Source organism: Dipodomys spectabilis, unplaced genomic scaffold (genome assembly GCF_019054845.1).
Source record: "Dipodomys spectabilis isolate Male_0828 unplaced genomic scaffold, ASM1905484v1 ptg000108l, whole genome shotgun sequence".
NCBI classification, from domain to species: Eukaryota; Metazoa; Chordata; class Mammalia; order Rodentia; family Heteromyidae; genus Dipodomys; species Dipodomys spectabilis.
Genome location: NW_024870785.1, coordinates 17,571,285 through 17,590,649, shown reverse-complemented (window position 1 = coordinate 17,590,649; position 19,365 = coordinate 17,571,285). Strand labels below are relative to the sequence as shown.

General features: G+C 42.6%; 1 protein-coding gene across 2 annotated transcripts; it reads right to left on the bottom strand.

Moving 5' to 3' along the window:
* Lactb (lactamase beta) lies at window positions 1-17,508 on the bottom strand. 2 transcript variants are annotated; one of them, XM_042687802.1, is made up of 6 exons: window positions 17,105-17,502; window positions 16,359-16,425; window positions 13,023-13,213; window positions 12,361-12,712; window positions 9,966-10,131; window positions 1-720 (listed from the first exon to the last, which is right to left on the bottom strand). In XM_042687802.1, exons 1-6 carry the CDS (start codon window positions 17,453-17,455, stop codon window positions 192-194), a joined length of 1,656 nt encoding a protein of 551 aa, XP_042543736.1. In that variant the 5' UTR covers window positions 17,456-17,502; the 3' UTR covers window positions 1-191. The 2 variants fall into 2 exon arrangements, with proteins under 2 accessions (XP_042543736.1, XP_042543737.1); XM_042687803.1 differs by lacking the exon at window positions 1-720 and having other exon boundaries at window positions 9,988-10,127; window positions 17,105-17,508.
* Between the last annotated feature and the right edge of the window lie 1,857 nt (window positions 17,509-19,365).

Sequence of the window (19,365 nt, the reverse complement as noted above, 5' to 3'; positions counted from 1 at the left end):
CATTTCTATCAGAATATTTTATTTCAAGAGCTTACACTTTGAAAAAAGTAGAAATAATAGGTTACTTCCCTGAGTGTAAAGAACTCATTCTAAAATAGTTACACAATTAAGCAATTAGAAGTACATAATTCTCAGTATTTTACTCTATTAAAAACTTAAGAATTCCATGTATCTTGGAAGGTCAGTGTTTGTTAACAGTCAAATCGGTCTTTATCAAATTCCAGGGCAATCTTCAGGGCCGTGCTGTTTAGGCCAACAGACTGCATGTTACAGATGATAGAAACAATCACCCCTCGTGGGGGAACCTTGTCACTCAAGGCCTCCGTATCCAGTTCTTCAGGCAGGATCAGGAGGACGCTGCTGGCCCCCACTGCACCGCCAGTATGTGAGGCATAATGCCGCTGCTTTCTACAAGAGCCATATGTCTGCTTCTTCTCCACAACGCCCCATGCCATTGCATATTGACCCTCTTTATCCCAAGACATTTCTGTGTTAGGGACTGGTGTCCACATCATAACCATTGTTTCTGGCTTGAGATATCCAGGTAAGAGGTTTTCATTGGTGTTCTTAAACAGCCTGACCTGGTAACCGTACAGCATTGCATTCCCAAATTTTAGCATGTCACCCACTGTGGACAGAAATCCACCACCAGCCCACTTATAGGAGTTATCCACGTAAGGCGTGTTGATAAGACGTCTCTTCTTATTGTAAACATAAAATCTAAAATGAAATAAGAATGGTCATTAAAAGTTCAGTAGTCGATTCTTGACTTACAACTAGGAAAAATGTATACAGAAGACAAGTTGCGTCTCAATGTAATGATAATACATTCAGCACAAATAACCTAATGAGACAGACTGCTGGGTAATCTGTGAACTACAGTATAGAAACTATTTTTCTAGGGTACAGCTTTCTCATTACACATGTGTTCTGTGTATGGACAGGAAACATTTATCAGTTGGTAGCTATTCCTAGCCCTTGGACTTAAAGTTGAGTCAGAGCCACAAGTGAATTTCATAACTACAGCCATGTAATGTTTAGAAACAAGATTATTTGGGGCTAGGAATGTGGCTTAGTGGTAGAGTGCTTGCCTAGCATGCGTGAAGCCCTGGGTTTGATTCCTTAGTACCACAGAAATAGAAAAAGCTGGAAGTGGCATTGTGGCTCAAGTGGTAGAATGCCATCCTTGAGCAAAAGAAGCTCAGGGACAGTGCTCAGGCCCTGAGTTCAAGCCCCAGAACTGGCAAAACAAAATTATACATATATATACACATATACATATACATATATATATGAAAGACTAAATTTCCAACTTCATGTAGAACCATTGGAACATGGTACTTTCTTGATGGTGTTTAAGTCAGTTTGAATCCCAGACACTCTTACTACTATGCTTATTTTATTTGACAAATATTTTCATATAGTTCTTATTATACATCAGGCACTGTTTTAACATGACCTCGTCCATTCTTATAGCATTATTGGACATGCTTACTTGACAAATGATAAAGTCACACAGGGGCTGGAAATGTGGCTCAGTGGTAGAGTGCTTGCCTAGCATGGATGAAGCCTTGGGTTTGATTCCTCAGTACCACATACACAGAAAAAGCCAAAAATGGTGCTGTGGCTCAAGTGGTAGAGTGCTAGCCTTGAGCAAAAGAAGGTCAGGGACAGTGCCCAGGCTCTGAATTCAAGCCCCATGACTGGCAAAAAAAAAATCATACAGCTTGGGAATAACAGGGTTTGGGGATCGAATCCAGACAGCCAGTGATGGCTATCCTATGCTGCGTGTGTCTCAGCATCTTAGTCACTTTAGTTTGTGATCTAGGAATCAAAACACCTGTATTGCAGCGTTTGGAATATGTATATAAAACATTGCACATTGTTGACAGGTGCTTTAATTAACATTGTGAGTGTGTGCATGTGTGTGCTTTAATTAACATTTGTGTGTGTGTGTGTGTGTACACGCGCGCGCACAGTGCAGGAACTTTAACTTAGGGCCTAGGCATTGTCCCCCTCCTTTTTTTTTTTTTGCCTCAGGGCTGGCACGCTACCACTTGAGCCACAAGCTCCACTTTTTACTGATTAAATGGAGATAGGGTCTCTTAAACGTTGCTGCTCCAGCTCACTTTGAAACATGATCCTCAGATCTCAACCTCCTGAATAGCTAGGGTTACAGGTGTGAGCCACCAGTGCCTGGTTTCTGGCAGGTGCTTTATAAGTAAATGATTTGTTTCTTACTGAAGTATCTCACATTCTCAATGGATCCCTTACTATATGCTAGGGATTGCTTTGATGCTGGAACAGAGTTGAGGAGAGACAAAGTCGCTGGCCTAATGGGGTTTCTATTCTACTACAGGCACAATGAAATCACAGATAACCGAACAAGCAATAAGCTTCCCTCCTGTGGGCCTGTTCTTTCAAGTCATAATGAACTGTTGCTCCTAGGCTTTGAGTTTGCTGACTGCCTCCCTCCATTGATTTGCAATCTCCTTTGAGCTTCTCTCTCCCATGCTCTCTCCCACTTGAATCTCACTATGACTTTAAAATGATCTGACTCCTAACATCTCAAACTCCAGAAGTTTCTGCTCATGACTATGGCTCCCAATCAACCCTGTGCTCTATCCCCTATTGTACCCTCCCATTTATTTTCTTTCCTCTACTCTAACATCTTCCTATTCTGGCTCATTTTACCTTTGTTTGTTTTAGCCTGAACTGTATCCCAGCAATTTCAACTACTTTAGCTATGGTTGAACTTCCTGGGATGTGCTAAGAATGCCCATTCCATTACCCCAGTTCACAAAAGACTACAGTTGCCTCAATAGGTCACAGTTTCTACCTACCAGTGTCCTGTCTCCTTACCTGCTGAATAGCACCCCATAGTACACATCTGCTCCTCCATGCATTGGCTCTTCAACCCCTTATGATCTACCATCTTCCCCACAATTACTGCACAGCAGTCCCGTTGTTGTCAACAGGCATTTCTAGTTCCCTCTGCAATCCTTCCCTGGTTTGTCCCTGCAGCCCTGCTGACAGCCACTAGATTTTATTTGGGGGCAGTACTAGGTCTTGAACTTAAGAGCCTATGCTTTCTAGGCAAGCACGTAAGCCACCCCTCCAGTCTTTGTTTCCTTAGTTATTTTTCAGTAGGATCTCTTATAGTTTCCAGGTCTTAAACCTCGGTCTTCCTACCTGTGGCCTCGCATGTAGTTGCCTATACAGGCGTGGGCACTATGCCTGGCTTATTAAAATGCAGTCTTGCTAGTTTTTTGCTTAAGATGATCTTTCTGATCTTTACATCCCAAATAGCTGAGATTATAAATGCAAGCCATTGCACCCAGCTACTTATTTCTTGACACAGGCCTCACTTTGTAGTCCAAGTTAGCCTCGAATTTCCTGTGTAGCCTAGGCTGGTCTTGAACATGGGAGATTCTGGCCTTCACCTTCCAAGTACTAGGATTACAGATATCCAGCCTTAACTGGCACTATTCTAAACATACATACATATATATGTTCATGTTCTTGCTCAGCCTTTTTGCTCAAGGCATACATTCTACTACTTGAACCATACTTCCAGCCTACTTTAAGGTTTTTTGTTTAAGGTTCTTATCTCTTAAAAGATTGACTTCCTGAGCTGGGAAAGTGGCTCAGTGGTAGAATGCTTGCCTTGTATGCATAGGGCCCTGGGTTCGATTCCTCAGCACCACATAAGCAGAAAAAGCTGGAAGTGGTTCTGTGGTTCAAGTGGTAGAGCACTAGCCTTGAACTGAAGAGCTGAGGGACAGCGCCCAGGCCCAGAGTTCAGGCCCCATGACCAACAAAAAATAAAAAAATAAAAAATAAATTGCTGTTACAAAAAAAAAATAGACAATGGTGGTCCAAATAGACACTGAATCAAAAAAAAAAAGCAAGTGGGCAAAACAATATATCCTTCTTTATGGTTTTATTTTACTTCAGCAGAGCATTTAACTAAAATGAATCAACAACCACCTTGGAAGCATTGGGTTCTATCAAAAACCAACCAACAAACCAAACAAACCTCTAAGTAAATGGGATCCTTTCACACTAGAAATGGAAACTCATTGTCTTTTCTTTTTAAGGAATGAGAACCAATACAAAGTTAACTTGCCACCATGTTTTTCTTTTTTGCAAGTGACTTATAAAGAAGCAGCAGAAGATAGCTGTTCCACAGTCTGCATTCAGAGCCTTAATCTTTGTGTTAGACATGAGGCTCAGCATATCCAGTGTCTTCCTCAGTAGATCTAGATGTTCAAATGCCTTCATCTCAGTTGATGGCACTATACTAAACACACACACACACACACACACACACACACACACACACACACACACGTGAAAAAGAAGAAAAATCTCAGCTATGCCCAACACATCTCACACTCAATGGGCAACCTCTGGCATTGTATTTCTCCATTTTTATGATTGCCACTAGAATATGTTAAATCTAAAAATAATAATCAGGTAACACTATTTTCAACACACACATACACACACACACACAGAATCTGAAATGATTAAGAAAAACAAGCCTTCCTAAAGAATTAAAATGCATTGCTTGATGCTGACCTAATTCCCACTGGGTCTCCCTCAAGTCTCTTTCAAGCCATAGACTAATTTACAATGCATATTTAATCTTTTAAATAAGCTAGTAATTTGTAATGATAATTTAGCTAAATAGAAAGCTGAATAGGACTAATGTGGACATAGGAACATAAAGCTTTTAAAAAAAAAAGAAACAAAAACCATCATTTCATATGTCTCTTCACAGTATCTGCCATTTAGGCACTTGGAAAGCATGTAGAATGGAACTACGCCAGGGAAAACTAGCAGTTGGTTTGTTAAAAGTGCACTTTCTAAGAAATCAAATAAAAATAAAACAGAAAATATCACAACAATAAAACCCAGCAATTAGCCAAAGCCCCTTTTTCAAGTTACTAACAAACATCATAACCAAATTTTGATTGATATAGTTCATTGAGTAACTTTCAAACTTTTTTTAACCTCAACTTAGTATAAGGAGTATATTTCTCATTTTGACCAAATGAACACAGAACTCTGAAAACACACACACACACACACACACACATACACACATACACACACACACACACATGAGGAATGTAAGTTTTATGAAATAATACAGTAACACAGACAGCTGGTTAAATAGATGTTTCTTAAAATAGATGTTTGAAATAGCTGGTTGAATAGATGTTTCTCAAATGTTTCTCTTCTTCCTTAATAGTACAATTAGATAGCAAGACACATACCTTGGCCTCTGTTCTGCTAAGTTTTTGCCAACAGGACAGAGTGGAGTGCACCTTGGGTCTGGTGCTCAGGCTGTGTGCATGCTCCTCCACACCATGAAGGGGCCATCTAGCTCCAGTGGCTGTCATCTAACTTCTACCTTGCAGAGGGGAATACTACTTGGAAGAGAGGAACACTAAGACTAAAGCCTATAGGTCCTCAGAGCCTTGTGTACAGCAGCCTTGTCCCCAGTCGGAACTGCTCACCTAGGAAATGTTATATGGGACAACTGAACTTCTAGTTTTTCCCAGTCACTCTATTTTGCTGTCTTTTGCTATAGTAATCTAACCTTTACCTTGAAACTTTCTAGTCTTGCTTCATGCCATGTACTAAAGTATATTAAAAAGAAATGCTGGTAACCCACTCAACTCAGTAACTGTAGCCATACTACGAAGAAAAAGGTATGAAAAGAAAAAAAAAACAACAGAAAAGAACATACCTAACAAACAATAATTTTAACCTAACAGTCAAGTAATAACCAAACTGACTAATTAATAAAGTTATTTATCAAGTTCCCAAGATCTGACACAATTGCCCTTTCATTGGTATTCTTCCTGAATTAAAAACCTTCAAATAAGAACCCTGCCTGGTGGCACACATCTGTAATCCCAGCCCTGGAGAAACTGATCCAAGAGGATCAAGAGCTCAACACTAGTCTGGGTTACATAGCAAGACTATGTCTCAAAACAAAACAATCTCCAAATAACTTTGAAGAAACAGAAGTTGAATCTTTACTCCATTTGTTAACACTGTGTCCAGCTGTATCCAAACACAAACAAAAGGGCTGGGTGTGGCTCAAGTGGTAGAGGCTTGCCTAGCAGGCCAAGATCCTGGTCTGATGCCCACTGCTACCACAAAGAACACTCAGAGAAACTATGGTTTAAATATTAATTTTTTTTTTGGTCCGGTCTTGGGGCTGAACTCTGGGCCTGGGCACTGTCCCTCAGCATTTCAGCTCAAGGCCAGCGCTCTACCACCTGAGCCACAGCGCCACTTCTGGCTTTTTTCTTTTTGCTTATGCAGTGCTGAGGAATCGAACCCAGGGCCTCATGCATGCAAGGCAAGCGCTCTACCACTGAGCCACCTTCCCAGCCCTTAAATATTAATTTTTATAATAATATGGTGCCTAAGGATTCCTAATTATAAAACAGTTCTTTTTTTTTTTCTTTTTTTGGTCGGTCGTGGAGCTTGAACTCTGGGCCTGGACACTGTCCTTCAGCTCTTCAGCTCAAGGCTAGCACCTTACCACATGAGCCACAGTGCCACTTTCAGCTTTTTCTGTTTATGTGATGTTGAGAAATCAAACCTAGAGCCTCATGCATGCGAGGCAAGCACTCTACCATTGAGCCACCTTCCCAGCCCTATAAAACAGTTCTTAAATCTAGATATATTTTAAATAGTTAATTATTTAGTATTATTTTTAGAACACATAAAAAATTTTGTCATTTTGTCAAAAAACAAGAAGCAGGGGTGGGGGCCAGGAAGGTGGTTCAGTGGTAGAGTGCTTGCCTTGTATGCATGAGGCCCTGGGTTCGATTCCTATCACATAAGCAGAAAAAGCTGGAAGTGGGGCTGACGTGCAAGTGGTAGAGTGCTACCCTTCAGCTGAAGAGCTGAGGGACAGCACCCAGGCCCAGAGTTCAGGCCCCATGACCGACAAAAAAAAAAAAAGCAGCAGCAGCAGCAGCAGCAGCAGCAGAAGTCTACATAATCCAAACCAGAAGAGTATTTTAATGTTCTTTATGAACATGTAAAAAAATCAAATACCAAACTCTGATTAAAAATATATGCTGATAGGATATGGAAACAACCTAGGTGCCCCACCACAGATGAATGGATCCAAAAATTGTGGTATCTATACACAAGGGAATATTATGCAGCCATTAGAAATGACAAAATAATGGCATTTGCAGGGAAATGGATGGAGCTAGAAGGAATCATGTTGAGCGAGGTAAGCCAAGAACGAAGAGACAAACGGTACATGGTCTCCCTCATAAGTGGATGCTAAATCCAAAAGGTTAGTGATACGACAAAACTAACAGGACTTAAGAAACAAAGAACTCCCGCTCATCTGGTTGAACCACTACTAAATATCCTCATGCTGCTGATCACAAATATGGTATATAACATGTGAACACTGTTATATATTACAGACTGTGGTAGACAATTTGCTCCAGGGAAGTTAGAATGAACTTGTGACTTTGAAATTATGTAATCATTTAATCACAATCAAAAAAAAAAAAAAAAGAACCTCGGGGAAGGGAGGGAGGGAGGGGATGGTAGGGGGAAAACAATGGAGGGGGTAACAATGTTCAAGAGGAAGTGTACTCATAACCTCACTCATGTAACTGTGACCCTCTGTATAGTAGCTTTACAATAAAAAAAATAAAATAAAAAATAAAAAAAAGAAAAAAGCTAAAAAAAAAAAAAAAAAAAAAAAAAAAAAATATATGCTGAGGGGCTGGGAAGGTGGCTCAGTGGTAGAGCGCTTGCCTTGCATGGAAGAGGCCCTGGGTTCGATTCCTCAGCACCACATAAGCAAAAAGAAAAAAAGCCAGAAGTGGCGCTGTGGCTCAAGTGGTAGAGCGCTAGCCTTGAGCTGAAGAGCTGAGGGACAGCGTCCAGGCCCAGAGTTCAGGTCCCACAACCGGACCCCCCCCAAAAAAAAAAAAAAATATATATATATATATGCTGAGGGCTGGGAATGTGGCTTAAATATAGAGTGCTTGCCTAGCATGTATGAAGCCCTGGGTTTGATTCCTCAGTACCACATAAACAGAAAAAGCTGGAAGTGGTGCTGTGGCTCAAGTGGTAGAGCACTAGCCTTGAGTACAGAGAAGCTCAGGGACAGTGCTCAGGCCCTGAGTTTAAGCCCCGGGATTGGCAAAAACAAACAATAATGTGCTGATTAGGGCTGGGAAGGTGGCTCAGTGGTAGAGTGCTTGCCTTGCATGCATGAGGCCCTGGGTTTGATGCCTCAGCACCACATAAACAGAAAAGGCCAGAGGTGGTGCTGTGACTCAAGTGGTAGAGTGCTAGTCTTGAGCTGAAGAGCTGAGGGACAGCGTCCAGGCCCAGAGTTCAGGTCCCATGACCAACAACAACAACAAAAAGTGTTGATTAGAAGTCAGGCCCTGGTGGCGCATGCCTGTAATACTAGCTACTAAGGAGGCTGATACCTGAGGATCGTGATTCAAAGCCAGCCAGGGCAGGAAAGTTATGTGTGACTCCAATTAACCACCAGAAAAACCAGAAGTAGAGCTGTGGCTCAAAGTGGTAGATCACTAGCCTTGAGCAAAAGAGCTCAGGGACAGCACCTAGACCCTGAGTTCAAGCTCCAGGATGGATTTTTTAAAAAAGAAAAAGAAAAAAAGCTGGGTATGGTAGTCCATGCCTATAATCTTAGCACTTGGGAGGCTGAGGCAGGATGATTTTGAGTTTGGGGACAGCTGGGGTTCTGTAGGGAGACCTTGTTTCAAAACACACAAAAAAAAGAAAATAAAAATATGTACCTATGTGTAAGCAATCTAATAACCACTTAGTTTTCTTTTAGTGTTTTATATGCTTATTATTTCAATAGCAAGATACTAAAGAATGGCAGTGGCAGATTATAGTTCATTGACTAAAATAATAATCCAGAAGTACATACTGGAATGAACAAATAAACACAAAAGACAAAGGACTTCCTAGAATAAATAGAGAAAATATAATGGAACGAGGAAGTCACCATCGGGCCACCATTTCTATATTGTAACAACTGATTCAGTCATTAGTCATCAAGCTTGATGAGAAGCAGGAGTTTTTACATGGCATCTCCCCAAAATACACTTGCTAATAAGGAAAAGAAAAAAGTTTACGGTAAAGCAAGCAGACAGGCCCTATTCCAACAAAGCCACAAAATACAATCACCAATGATGAGCCAACTGAAAAAGCTGTGACAACTAAATGGAGTAGGGACCCCATAGTGTAGACTGGATTTTTCTTTTTTCTTTTCTATGAAGGACATCAGGACATCGTTGGGACAATTGGCAAAATTGGAATAAAGTCTGCAAAAGATTATGTCAATATCAGTTTGTTGAATGTACTCGTGATTTTTTAGAAGGTAAAAGTATTTATTAGGAATGGATAGCAAGTCTGAACCTTTGATTTCAAAGAGAGAAAGAGAGAGAAGAGAGGAGAGAAGAGAGGAGAGAGAAAAGAAAGAGGGGAGGGAAAGAGAGAGAGAGAAAGAGAGAGAGAGAGAGAGGACACAAGTGTGTAGTGACCTGACACAGGAGAATCTGGGTGCGGGGTAGATGTGAACTCTTCGATATTATTCCAGCTTTCCTCCAAGAATGAAATTATCCCCAAATAAACATCTCAAATCAAAAGACGAAATGAGCTGAGGGAAAGAGAAGGGATGAGTAGGAGCACACTGCAGGCACACATGTGAGCTGTAAGCCTGGTTTAGTAACTGATGAGTGGTTACTCTGGTGATTGTTTACCTGAGCATCTGGGGTGCTTTACAAACACACAAAGACATGGAGAGAAGCTTGCGCATTACAGCAAGTTGACGTTGACATGGAGACAAGGTAAATCTGATTTTCAATGGACAAGGGCAGTGTTGGGCTTGAAAGCTAGACACAGCAGAGGGACTGGTTTACCTTGCTCTATTGTAAATCACAGGCTCATTTTCTTCTTGCACAGTTGTCAGCATATCCAAGTCATGGAATATTTTCTGCATATAGTCCAAATATTTATATCCTGAAGCTCTTTCTACTATGGCTGCCAGGAGGGTATAGCCAAAAGTTGAATACAAAAACTGACTACCTTGAGACATCATTGTAAAGGGGATGGGAAGAAAAAAATGCTTGATTAGTATTTAAAAAGATGCAAAATACTTTACTTTGCAAATAGGCATACCTTTAAAACTATAATACTTTATACTTCAACATTGAGGAGACCATAGCTACTATATCAACAAATTGAGTTAGCTTTGTACTCTATTTCCTTGCTGCAAGGATAAAAATAATAGTCAGTATGCAGACTTAGATTTTCAAACAAATCTGTTCCTTAAGTCTAAGACTGACCATGAAAGAAAACAAAAATCCTTCATGCTGTCAATCAAAAAGGAATGGTGGGAGGGCTGGGAAGGTGGCTCAGTGGTAGACTGCTTGCCTTGCATGCATGAGGCCCTGGGTTTGATTCCTCACCACCACATAAGCAGAAAAAGCTGGAAGTGGCGCTGTGACTCAAGTGATAGAGCACTAGCCTCGAGTTGAAGAGCTGAGGGAAAGCACCCAGGCCCAGAGTTCAGGCCCTACCACTGACCAAAAAAAAAAAAAAAAAAAATGGTGGGAGAAGCAAATATGATTTCTTTGATGAACTGTCACCTACTGGGTAGAAAGGTAGAAATAGGTGTACAAATTCTTATTTTATTAAGCATATGTAGGCATTAAAGGTTTCTTTCAAATACATAAAGGCAAATGTACTATCTATATATATAAAAATGTAGTTTCAAGTATATGACATTAGATCACTTTGGGTTCTGAGAGCTTAAAAATTTTGACCTATAAAAAAATTTTAAAAGTGGAAACCTAATTTTTAAAGACAAAATACATAATTACATTTTATTTACCTTTATTAGTTATATCTGTACATCTATTCACAGTAAAAAAAAAAAAAACATTCAAAATGAAACTGGAATAAAAGTACATAGACCATGGTGTGACAGTGGCTCACACCTATAATCCTAGCTATTCAGAAGACTGAGATCTGAGAATCACAGTTCAAAGGCAGTGAGGGCAGGAAAGCCTGTGAGATTTTTATCTCCAATTAATCACCAAAAGCCCTAAGTGGAGATGTGGCTCAAATGGTAGAGCGCTACTCTTGAGCAAAAACCCTCAGGGACTGATCCAGGCCCTGAGTTCAAGCCTAACACCCACACCCACATCTACACACCCAATGCTGGGCACTAGTGACTCAGAACTGTAATCCTAGCTACTCAGGAGGCTGAGATCTGAGGATTGAGGTTGGAAGCCAGCCTGGGCAGAAAAGTCCCTATGAGATTCTTATCTCCAATTAGCCACTTTGAGCTGTGGCTCAAAGTGGTAATAGTGCTAGCTTTGAGCAAAAAAGCTCAGAGGCACCTCCCAGTCCCTGAGTTCAAGCCTCATGAACCAAAAATAAAAATAAAAAACCCAAACCAACAACAACAACAAAAATCAGTGCATATAGCGTAGTAACATAATGGTATAAAGTAGTTTCAATAAACATCATAAAAACAAAGATAGAGTCAGGCATGGTGGCACTCCTCCTAGTACTCAGGAGGCTGAGGCAGGATGATCAAGAATTCAAGGCCAGAATGTGACTCAAATGAGGCAGGGTGCCTGGCTAGTACTCACAGATCCCTGAGTTCAAACCACAGTATTGCCAAAAAATTAAATGAAAAGATAATATTTTAGCCAGGTGCCAGGCGCTAACATCTATAATCTTAGTTATTTAGGAGACTGAGAAACAGAGGATTAAGGTTTGAAGAAAGCCTGGGCAGAAAAGTCTGAAAGACTCCCTCTCCAATTAACCAGAAAAAAAGCTAGTCTGGAGGTGTGGCACAAGTAGTAGAGTACTAGCCAAGTTGAAGCCCAATATCAGAAAGGGAGAAATAAAAAGATGGTATTTATTATACAGATTATCATTGTTTGGAAATTAAGTTGATGAACACTAGCAAGAATGAAGTTGAGCAATTTAAATTCTAACTACACATGAGAATATTAGTGATACTTCATCCTTTCTAACTTTGGTCCCAGGCTTTATATGGAGAGGTATCATTCCAACCTTCTCCACAATTTTTCATGAATATTTTGGTCCTGAGAATCCTCAAGTAACTCAGTGGCCTTCCATGAGACTCAATCTAAGCAGACAGAAAGGCAGGTATCAGAGTGGCCCACTTTCCAGTGGCCCATCTACCTCTCTGAAGGCGCTCCCTATTCTATCATTTTGGGACTCCTGAAAAGGAACTCTCCAGTAATGACGTCACTAAGAGAAGGTGTTAATACTCACCAGGTTTAAAGAATAAAGGATCGTTTTTAAATAATCTTAGGGATTCAATTGAATTTTCAAACTTTTCCTTCAAATATAATTCGCCTTGTTCAAAATCATTTTTTTTCTTGCAAGGTTTTGCATTCCGGTATTTGGCTTCATTATCCTGCTCAGTTTTAGTCTTAGCACAGTCTTGCTTTTCATTATTTTTCTCTCCTTTTCCCTTCAAGTCTTTTTCTTGGTCGGATGACATGGTCTCTCTCAACATCTTCAAGGCTTTATAAGCTTTCTCTTCCTTCACCTTTTTAATGTCCTTTTCATAGTGACGGATCCCACTTAAATGGGAAATCAGTAATCTTGTTGTGACAGAAACCTAATTGTCAAAAATGAAAATACAATTACAATAGTAAACCCTATAGTCACAAGTTAATGGCCTTTGGAGGAATGTCTCACTAACTATGCATTTTAAAAGGCTGTAAGAGAAATGTCCTGTAAGAAATCTTACCCTCCTCTTTCAGGAGAATAGCAGATTATCATCTGGAGATAAAAGTACTTAGCCCAGCCAGTAGCACAGTCACTGCAAAGCAATCAAACCACAAAATCCTGCGAAGCATCCTAAATCTGACCTCCAGTATAAAGCATTTAATGTGTCATTAGTAAAAATGAAGTGTGAGTTTCATTACCTTTTCACCTTCATATTCTTTCTCTGGGAACTCAGGGACATAGTGCTGTACTGGAACATCAAGATCCAGCTTCCCAGCCTCCCACAATTTGGCCAGAGCAACCATGGTGAGGCTTTTGCTGATGCTGGCAATTCTCATGACTGTCTCTGGTTTACAAGGCACACGGTTCTCCACATCTGCATAACCTAAGCCTTCAGGGGAAATGAAGCAAAACATCTTCATTGTCAAAAAGTCTTCAGAAATGGAATTAATAACATCTGAAAACATAATGTAGATTTATTGACAGGAAAATGCACCCTGATTTTTATGTTATGGAAAACAGGATGTACAAGAATGAAAGTCTCAGTATACAGACAACATAAGCCTAACTTTATCCTACACACAATAATTTTCCATGTGATTTGAACCTTAGTTTTTCCCAGATTACCTTATTTGGCTATTCCACATTTTAAATCAATTACAATCTTTAAAGAAAACACAATTGCTGGGTGCCTGTGGTTCATGCCTAGTTACTCAAGAGGTTGAGATCTGAGGATCATGATCTATAGCCAGCCAGAAAAGGAAAGTCCATGAGACTCTTATCTCCCGTTAACTGCCAAAAAAAGCTGTAAGTGGGACTGTGACTCAAGTGGTAAAGTGCTAGCCTTGAGCAAACAAGCTCAGGAACAGCACCCAGGTCTGGAGTAGCCCAGACAGCCCCAGGACTGGCACCAAAAAAGAAAAAAAAAGAAGGAAAAGAAAATATTATCATTCTTTAGATGGTATTCATTACTGATTTTTGAGCAAATTTCCACTAAATTCCTTTCAACAAAAAACCCAATAAGAATGTGTGTAGGAAGATCTCCTACAAATGAAATCCGGCTATCAAATTAATTATAAACCATAAGAAACACAATGTTCTATTATTATTAAAAAGCTACTTCTAGAAGTCTGGGAATGTGGCTTAGTGATAAAGTGCTTGCCTGGCATGCCTGAAGCCCTGGATTCGATTCCTCAGTACCACATAAACAGAAAAAGCTGGAAGTAGTGCTGTGGCTCAAGTGGTAGAGTGCTAGCCTTGAGCAAAAGAAGCTGAGGGATAGTGCCCAGCCCCTGAGTTCAAGCCTCAGGACTGGCAAAAAAAAAAAAACAAAAAAAAAAACTGCCTCTAGAGACAATTTTGATTTGCATCTCCTGTATTGGGTGAAAGTGTGAAATCAGATCAGAGACAGATTCTAAAAAAGAAAGGGAATACAATTGTTGTTCATTTATTTAGTTAGTTGTGTAGGGGTGTGAATACAATTGTTGTTCATTTATTTAGTTAGTTGTGTAGGGGTGTGTGTGTGTGTGTGTGTGTACAGATCTTTCTCTGCCTTGGCTGGCTTCCAAACATGATCCTCAGATCTCAGCCTCTTGAGTAGCTAAGATTACAGCCATGAGACTTTGGTGCCTTTTTTTTTTTGAGAGGCAGGGTGTAGTAGGTATGTGGTCCAGGCTGGCTTCAAAATCACCATCAGTGCCCTGAATGCTGAAATTCCAGTTGTGAGCTACTACACCTGGTTCCCAATGATTTAAGTTGTAAATGATTATGAATATATGAATGAATATATGAATATGCAAATATATACACATATGAATACATATATATACATATACCTACATAGATATATTCTGGTGGTACTGGAGTTAGAACTTGGGAAAGTAAGTCCTCTATTTCATTAGTCACATCCTCAATTCAACTGCAAAAATATTTTTCAAAAATAAACCCCTTTTTTTTGGGGGGGGGGTTCAGTAGTGGACCTGAACTCTGGGCCTGGGTGCTGTCCCTCAGCTCTTCAGCTCAAGGCTAACGCTCTACCACCTGAGCCACAGCGCCACTTCTGGCTTTTTTCTTTTTGCTTCTGTGGTGCTGAGGAATCGAACCCAGGGCCTCATGCATGCAAGGCAAGCGCTCTACCACTGAGCCACCTTCCCAGCCTCCCAAAAATAAAACCCTTGCTGGGTGCCAGTGGCTCATGCCTATAATCCTAGCTACTCAAGAGGCTGACATCTGAGGATTGTGGTTCAAAGCCAGCTTGAACAAAGTCTGTGAGACTCTTATGTCCAACAAACACTCAGAAAATGCTGGAAATGGCGCCGTGACTCAAGTGGTAGAGCACTAGCCTTGAGCACAAAGTGGCTCAGAGACAGTGCCCAGGCTCTGAGTTCAAGCCCCAGGACTGGGAGGGAAAAAAAAGTTAAAAAGATAAAATAATAAAAATAAAAATAAAACCCTCACCCACGAAAGTAACATTTTTAAACATTTGATTATACGTTGTTGTTTTAAGCCTGGCACTGGTGGCTCACACCTACAATCCTAGCTCTTCAGAAGGCTGAGATCTGAGGATCATGGTTCAAAGTCAGACTGGTCAGGAAAGTCCATGAGACTCTTTTCTCCAATTAACCACCAGAAACTGGAAGTGATGCTGTGGTTCAAAGTGGTAGAGCACTAGCCTTGAGCAAAAGAGCTCAGGGACAGCACCCAGGCCCTGAGTTCAAGCCCTACAACTGACCAAAAAATTTAAAAATATATATATAAATTTTAGTTATATTGATTAGTCTATACTTACACTTAGGGAAAGAATTCTTTTTTCAAAACCTTTCTGCTCCTACCAACTTCTAACACTGCATTTTTCTTATAATGTTTGACATGTTATTTACTAAAAGTAGGATCCTCCAAAAATCTGGGGTGGCCAACTGGACCAATTTGATATCCATAAGGATTATTTACAATATGTGATAATGTATTTAATGGGTGGTTCTATATAAAATGTTCAGACCAACAAATTCAGTCTTACGCCAATTTTTTTTTTTGTCTGTCCTGGGGCCTAAACTTGCAGCTGGATGTTGTCCCTGAGCTCTTTTGCTCAAAGCTAGTGCTCTACCACTTTGAGCCACAGCACGATTTCTGTTTTTCTGGTGGTTAATTGGAGCCAAGAATCTCACAGACTTTCCTGCCTAAGCTGGTACTGAGCTGCAATCCTCAGATCTCACCTTCTTTAGTAGCTAGGATCACAGGTATGAGCCACCAGTGCCTGGCAAGACTCCATTTTTTATGTCACTTTTAATTCTTTGTTTTTGGTGGTAAGGACTGAATCCAGGCCTTGAAGATGCTAACTAAGCAAAGGCTCTACCACGAAGCTATTCTCTCATCCCTGTTAGTCCCACATTTTAAACTTTATTATCATTATCCATAATAGTAACACCTGATTCTTCATTCTTTAGGTTTATATAAATGCAACAGCAATGGGACTCACTCAACCAGCAAAACGTCAACTATCACAAAATAAGTCACTAAAATCCCTCTCCCGAGCTCACCTTCTGACCAGACTTCTTTTCCATCTACAGAAACTCCAACCACTATGCCTGGTGCACCCACCTCATCCTAAGAGCAAAATGTAAAAGAACACAGATCAAAAACAGGCAAAAGATGCCGGTGGCTCATGCTTGTAAATCCTATCTACTCAGAAGAACCTGAGATCTAAGGATTGAGATTCAAACTCAGCCCGGGGCCAGGAAAGTCTGGGAAACTATAGTCTCCAATAAATTACTTTAAAAAAAAAATCGTCAAACAATCTGTGGCTCCAGTGGCAGCCTTGAGCCAAAGAAGCTCAGGGAGGGCGGCCAGGCAGCACTGAGTTCAAGTCCTAGGCACGAAAACAAACAAACAAACAAAAAATGACAGGAATAAGAACCTAATAACCTCGCATAACCCCATACTTCAAAGGCTCTGAGCTGGGGGCCGCCCTGCCCGCGTGGCCCCGCCCCTAACCACGCCCACCCAGCACTCGGGGCCACGCCCACTCTCGCTCAGGCCACGCCCCGCGGGTCTCCGAGAAGCGCGCCCCCGGGCAGCACAGCTACGAGACGGTGACCTCAACCGACTTGGGCAACCCCAAGGGTGTGACAGCGGGCCCCGCAGTCGGGAAATGGGAAGTCCTTCTCAGAAGTACCACAGCCTGCGCACCCCACCCTGGATGGGATCCGTTCAGACCCAAGAGACCGAGGGGCTCCGCTCGGAGCGGGGCGGGGGCGCCTCCCTTCCCCGCGTCGTCCGCCCGCACCTTGATCCTGTGTAGCAGGTCGCGGCTGCTGGCAATGGCCTTGGCGAAGCACCTGGAGGGGGGCGGGGCCCGGGCCTGCGGACACCCGGTGGCTAAGGGCGGCTCCAGCGGGGACTCGGCTTGAGGGGGCGTCTCCGGGTCCACGGGAGGCGGAACGGGGACGGCGCCCTTCAGCGCGCCCGCCAGCTTCGCCCCCAACGCCAGCCCCAGGCCCAGCCCCAGGCCCCCGACCCAGCCGTGGCTGAGTGGTGGCAGCCCAGCCCACCGGTGAGTCCCGCGCCGCCCGCAGCACTGGGCCCGGCCTCCAGTGGCCGAGGCCCCCGCCGTCGCCGCTGACAGGAGCCGGTACATGGCGTCTGGGGCTCCCTCCGGTCGCCTCCAAGCTCGCTCAGGCCCGGCCCGCCGGAGGCGCGGGGAAGGCGGGGCCGCGTCCGGGGGCGGGGCCGCGTCCGGGGGCGGGGCCGCGTCCGGGGGCGGGGCCGCGTCCGGGGGCGGGGCCGCGATGAGACCCGTGCAGTCGATCGATGCCTGGTGGTCGGAGTGCCGATCGCATCGATCCTCTCCTTTTCCCCTACCCCTGCCCTGACTTTCCCTCCTCTCCTCTCTTTCTCTCTCGTCTCCCCTCTTCCTTTAGGTGAGATACCCTGAAATGCTTTTCATGAGTGGTTCTCAAGGAAAGACCTGTGATTTTTGTGTGGAAACTTAGAACTCAGAGGGAACCCCTCATGCATTCTTGGTGACAGGAACATTCTGCCTCTTGACTCTGTCCTTGTCACTTTCCCAGTGGTGGCATTGTAGGACAGTTTCTGCAAGATGTTATCACCCAAAGAACTTGGCAAAGGGCACACAGGATCTCTGTCTTATGTGTTAGAACCACATGCGAGCATGGTGTATTCCTGTAATCTCCTTGGGAGAAGGAGATGGGAGAATCGCTGTCTATAGCAAGAGAGACTGTGTCCAAAAAATAATTAAAGGTCGGGTTCTGGGAGCTCACGCCTATAATCCTAGCTAGCTCCCCTTACCCCCACCCAGTACTGGGTCTTGAACTCAGGGCCTTGCACTTGCTTGCTTTTCCTTTGCTGGTGCTCTACTACTTGAGCGATGCTGACATTTTGCTGCTTAATTCAAGATAAAAGTCTGGAAGACTTTTCTGCCCAGACTGGCTTCAAACTGTAATCCTCAGGACTCAGCCTCCTGATTAGCTAAGATTACAGGCATGTGCCACTGATGCCCAGCTTCATATGCCTCATAGCATCTATCTTCCAGTCTGTCTCTGTCTGTCTGTCTCTGTCTCTGTCTCTGTCTCTGTCTGTCGGTCTGTCTCTCTGTCTCTTTCTCTCTCTCTCTTTATCTTTCTCTCTCTCTCTTCCCCCCCCCCTCGCTCCCTCCCTCCGCTTCCTGTTTGGCTCATCTGGATAATCCTAGATAATCTCTTTATTTAAAGATCTTTAGTTTAATCATTTCTGCAAAGTCCCTATTGACATCTGGAAGAACTGTTCTTCCACCTTCCCCAGAGAGTCAGATTTTGTCTCCTTTATAGCAGGAAAAGCTACACTGAAGCCTGTCTCTGATACCCTGTTTCTCAGTCTGCCTGAGAAATCCAAAACCAGAGAGTACAAGACTGTGGATGTCCACACACAGTTATCAGTCAGTTGTCAATCAGCTGAATACCAGTCTATCTCCAATCAACAGGAAGTGAGCATTTCTAACTCTTGGGCTTTCTGCCCTTCTTTCAGGAGTCCTGTACTAGGTCAGGCTCCCTGTGATTGTCAAGTTCCTGAAGTATTTTACTCCCAACTCTATCCCATAATAGTCAACTGTTATTACTGCTTGAAGGAAGGCCATTTCACTGTGGCTCGCAACCTACCTGAGAGGCTAATGACAGAGTAAGATCTGGGAATAGACAGCATGTGATTTGACATTTGTCCCTAGGCCTCAAAGCTCCCTCCCCAACTTCCTCTTTGACTTTTTTCTTGTGTGTGTGCAGGTCCTGGGGCTTGAATTCAGGGCCTAGGTTGTCCCTGAACATTTTTCTTTTTCTTTTTTCTTTTTTTGCCAGTCATGGTGCCTGAACTCTGGGCCTGGGCACTGTCCCTCAGCTCTTCAGCTCAAGGCTAGTGCTCTACCACTTGAATCACAACACCACTTCCAGCTTTTTCTGCTTATGTGGTGCACAGGAATCGAACCCAGGGCCTCATGCATGCAAAGCAAGCGCTCTACCACTGAGCCACCTTCCCAGCCCCCCTGAACATTTTTCTTAA